Source organism: Lutjanus erythropterus, chromosome 5 (genome assembly GCF_056507025.1).
Source record: "Lutjanus erythropterus isolate fLutEry1 chromosome 5, fLutEry1.hap2, whole genome shotgun sequence".
Taxonomy (NCBI): Eukaryota; Metazoa; Chordata; class Actinopteri; order Lutjaniformes; family Lutjanidae; genus Lutjanus; species Lutjanus erythropterus.
Genome location: NC_139321.1, coordinates 16,482,290 through 16,486,996, shown reverse-complemented (window position 1 = coordinate 16,486,996; position 4,707 = coordinate 16,482,290). Strand labels below are relative to the sequence as shown.

The 4,707-nt window shown below is 44.1% G+C and overlaps 1 protein-coding gene across 1 annotated transcript; it reads left to right on the top strand.

Moving 5' to 3' along the window:
* Positions 1 to 1,656: 1,656 nt before the first annotated feature.
* Positions 1,657 to 3,748, top strand: gpr101 (G protein-coupled receptor 101). Its single transcript, XM_084718378.1, has one exon. It carries the CDS (start codon positions 1,995 to 1,997, stop codon positions 3,354 to 3,356), a length of 1,362 nt encoding a protein of 453 aa, XP_084574504.1. The 5' UTR covers positions 1,657 to 1,994; the 3' UTR covers positions 3,357 to 3,748.
* The last annotated feature ends 959 nt before the right edge of the window (positions 3,749 to 4,707 follow it).

Below are 4,707 nucleotides of genomic sequence, written 5' to 3'. Positions count from 1 at the left end.
GTGACAAGCTGCTCCAGCGGTGGAGGAGATTTCTGTGCAGGTGTCCTTGGCTTTTTTTTTTTTTCTTTTTTCTTATATTCCTGACACCTCGGAGACAAGACCCGACCGTAAGTAGCCTAAGACTGTTGAGGAGGAATCAAAGCTGATAAAATAATAAATGTTTGATCTGCCATGAAATCCGAAAAGAGCAGCGGAGGAGAGATACGCTCGTCTGGATGAGAGACCCCCGCTGGGTGAAGACACGCAGCGTATGTTAGCTGAGCCGTGAAAGCTCGCTGCCATTGACTGGAGCCGAGGCTGAAAATGGGAGCAAAACGATGAAAACCCGATCGCGGGACAGACAGTGATCATCCTCAAGCAGAAAAAAAAAGAAAAACCAAAAACATCGCATCACTGACCATTTTTGAGGTATTATACATCATTTACTGATTAACAGTCCGCGGTATTTGCCGCTGCCTGGACAGTCTCAGCTGATGCTTCAACGGTGGCATTTATGGTCGCCAGACAAATTCCAGTTTTCATTGTGCAGATGTGGGCTGCAGGAAGAATAAGGCCTGCTGTGTGGGTGAAACGTTCAGGGATTAATCACTGATCACGACGAATCAGTGTTGATCATCTCCAGAATCACAGGCTGCTCGAGGATGCGTCTGCTGGACGGGTTTTTACATGTAATGGATGATATGTGCCATGTTTGGTGAGATGCATAAGAAAATAACGACAGATGCATGTTGAATTTTGCAGCTGAAATCCACTGAATAAGGAGGAGCGGATACAACAGCGTATTGTTGTGACCGTATTGTTGTAAATACAGAGATGGATAAACTGTTTCCCCTCAATCAATGAGGGGGGCCCTTTATACCAGGGGCGGATTTAGTCATTCTGAGGCCAAAGGCATGGGGCCTTCCTCATCCCTTGTTCTCTCCCCATTTTTAATCCTTGAATATGTAATAGTTCAAAAAAAATGCTGAGTGAGGACACTGGAGAAAGAAGGTGTTCTTAAATCTAGCAGGGTTACCTATGCATTGCTGTTCAGACGGCAGCAGGGTGAGCAGTCTGTGGCTGGGGTGGGTACTCTTTTATACTAAATAATAAGTCATAAAACTCAACTTTTATTTTCGGTGGAGTTTAGGTGATGAATTGAGGAGTCGCACAGCAGGATAAAAGGTTTTCAGAAGTCTGGCAGCAGATACTTCTGTACCTCTTTCCAGATGGCAGCAGGGTGAACAGGGTGTGGCTGAGTGACTATTGTCTTTTAATAAATAAATCATAAAAATGAACTATTGTTTATGGTGGAATGCAGAGAATTGAAAAGCTCTTGTTAAGGATGGCAGTGGTAACTTCTGCATCTCTTTTCAGGCAGCAGTAGGCTGAACCTAAGGCAAACACAGGCATGGGGCCCTCCACATCCCTTGTTCTCCCACTTTTCTATCCTTGAATAACTAAAAATTCTTAAAAAATAAACATTTACTTAGGATGAATTGAGAAGTGCATAGCCTCAGGAAAGAAACTGTTATTAAATCTGGCAGCAGATACTTCTGTATCTTTTTCCAGACGGCACAGGTTGATCAGACGGTGGCTGGGGTGGGTATTATTTATTGTCTTTTAGTATTCTCCTGCTTCCTCTTTTTTTCAGCATCACTGCCGACCACAGCTTCACTAAATTATTCCACAGTCTGCACTAGGGATGAAACAATTACTGGTTTCATGATAAGCCGTGAACAATTTTAGTGTTAGTGATATTGTTTCTATTTTTAATTACTGTAATAACTGTACCTGATTGGCATGCATTGAAAAACTAATTTCAAAGAGGTGGATAAAGTGAATTTACTTGGGTTTACAACCATTGCACTCTTGGTTGTGATCCTGATAAGCAAACAAAACCTGAGTTGCTTTTCTCTCCTGTCATTCAGGCGATGAAGATGGGGCTAACCTGACACTCTGCTGGATGTGAGGCCGCATATGAACTGACTGGCCCTGCTGTCATCGGACAAACGATGCAGAGCTCTCAGGTGCCCGGTATGGAAACAAATGTCACAGATGTTCCCTGGGAGCCTGGTCTCACCGGCTCGAGTCGAGACCCGGCCTGGTCGTCCATCGCTAACAGTGTGGTGAAAATGGTGCTCATCTCTCTCATTGTGTGTGTGTCTTTGTTTGGGAACGTGGTTGTTCTGCTGGTATTTCAGAGGAAACCTCAGCTCCTTCATGTGGCCAACCGCTTCGTCCTCAACCTCCTCTTGGCAGACCTTCTCCAGACAATATTAGTCATGCCCTTTGCTATTGCAGCTACTGTGCCAGGAGTGTGGCCCCTGGATGCCCGACTGTGCCAGGCTCTGGTGGTGCTTATGCACCTTTTTGCATTTGCTGGAGTCAACACCATCATTGTCGTCTCTGTGGATCGCTACTTAGCCATCATTCACCCTCTGTCCTATCCCACCCGTATGACCCCTCACCTGGGCACCAACCTGATCATCCTCACCTGGGTATTCAGTTTCCTGCAGAGCACTCCTCCCCTCTATGGCTGGGGTGCCATTGACTTCGACCGCCATCACAACGTCTGCTCAGTGGTGTGGTCCTCTAGCCTGTCCTACTCTGCGGTAGTGTCCACTTTCTCCTTCTGGTTGCCTGTGCTCATCATGTTGGGATGTTACTGGATGGTGTTCAGAGCAGCTCGGAGGCAGAATGCACTTGTGCACCCCATACAGACGCAATCTTACTCCCAGCCCTGCCCACAAGACTTCCAGGGACCAAGCAGTCCACAGCGGCAGCCCCAACCCCAACCCCAACCCCAACCCCAGCAGTCCAGTTCACCTGATGGCCCCTACTCAGCCAGGGGGTACCCTGTTCGAGTTCGGCACAGACGTTTCCACTACCATTGCAAGGCAGCTCGTGTAGTATTTGTGATCATGGCTTCATATATCCTCAGCATGGGGCCTTACAGCATACTGAATACTATATCTATGAGTGCCAGAGCAGCTGTACCCCCCTGGCTGTCCTCCCTTGCCCTCGTGCTCTTCTTTTTGCAGTGTTGCCTACACCCGTACATTTATGGTTACATGCACCGCAGTGTGAGGAAGGAATTCCTAGCATTGCTCTGTGGGATGTTCTGCAAACAGGGCCGTCCCAGCCAGAGCTCCGCCGTGGAGAGCTGCTTTACAACCACAGAGGGACGTATTGGTGCCCACTCTCACCTGCCCAGCCTGACTGCTCGAGTCTTTCCTCTGCGGACGTGGGAAGAGTGCACAACGTCCTCCTCTCCCACTTGTGAGAGGAAGTCGAGGGACAGCCGTAAAGATACCACCTCCACCAGCATCAGCTCCGAGAGGGAGCTCACAGTCCACAGCAAACAAAGCACATAAAACTGCCTTGAGGATTCATCAGAGACCACATTTACTCTTGTACTTAAAGAACTTGTCCTAAAGTGTTCACACAAAGCTAATATGCCTTCTTGACAACAGGGTTGTTCATTCTGAAGTTGCTGGCATTAAGAATTAAGAACAGTATTACTTGATCATGAACATTTACTATTTTCTCATAAGGTTGATTAAAGGACCAGTGTGTCAATTTATGGGGATTTATCATCACAATATGACAGAAATTGATTATAATAAGTATGTTTTCATTAGTGTATATAATGAAAACAAGAATTATGTTTTTGTTTCATCCTACAGTGGGTCCCTTCCATGGTGGCTGCCTTGTTACACCACCATGTTTCTACAGTAACTCAGAACTGACAAACCAAACATTTGCATTCTCCCAGTAGGTGCCACTACATCATACACACTGGTTCTTTAAATGATTAACTTGATATATATCTATTTGAAGAATGACTGGTGCATTCATTGTTGCATAATGAATGTTTAATGTACTGGCTGCATAAAAGAAATGACAACGACAATGACTATTACGTTGGTCAAATTTTGAGAAACACATTGTTTAATGAAGGTTTTATATGTAAATGCCATTTTAAGAGCAAACGTGTTTGTGCAGCTGTTTTGTCTTTACAAACATCATTACCATTTTAAATGTATACAGTTGTTGTATACATTGTTGTTGTTACTTAAAATTGACATTTAAAGGCACAGTGTGTAGGATTTACAGGGATTTTGGGGCAGGATATTGCAGAAATTGAATATAATATTCATAAGTATGTTTTCATTAGTGTATAATCACCTATCACCATGTTTCTACGGTTGCCCAGAACAGACACACCAAACAGTGGCTGCACTGTTTGCAATCTGCAAGCTGACTGCTAGATTCCACTAAATCCTACACACCGCTCCTTTACAGGTCCAGAGCGTAGGATTTAGGGAGATTTACTGGCTGAATATCCCATAAATAAATATGTACTCATTAGATATAATATTGAATAATAATAATACGCTGAGAATAAGAATAGTGTTTTTATTACCTTAGAACAAGTCATTTCTATTTGCAGAGGACGCAGGCTGCCATTTTTTGCACTGCTATGTTTATACATTAGCTTAGAATGGACAAACCAAACACTGGCTCGAGATACAGGCTTGCATGAGTTTCGTGGTCACTGTAGGTTCTCTTAAAGCAAGGTTTTTTCAGTCTGCAAGCTCACCACTAAATTCCACTAAATCCTTCACACTGGTCATTTAAATCAATCTAAATTTTAAAAAGATTAAAGCTATATATAAATCCTGAAGCAACAATTCTTTGCCTACAGGTCTATTATAAATGCTA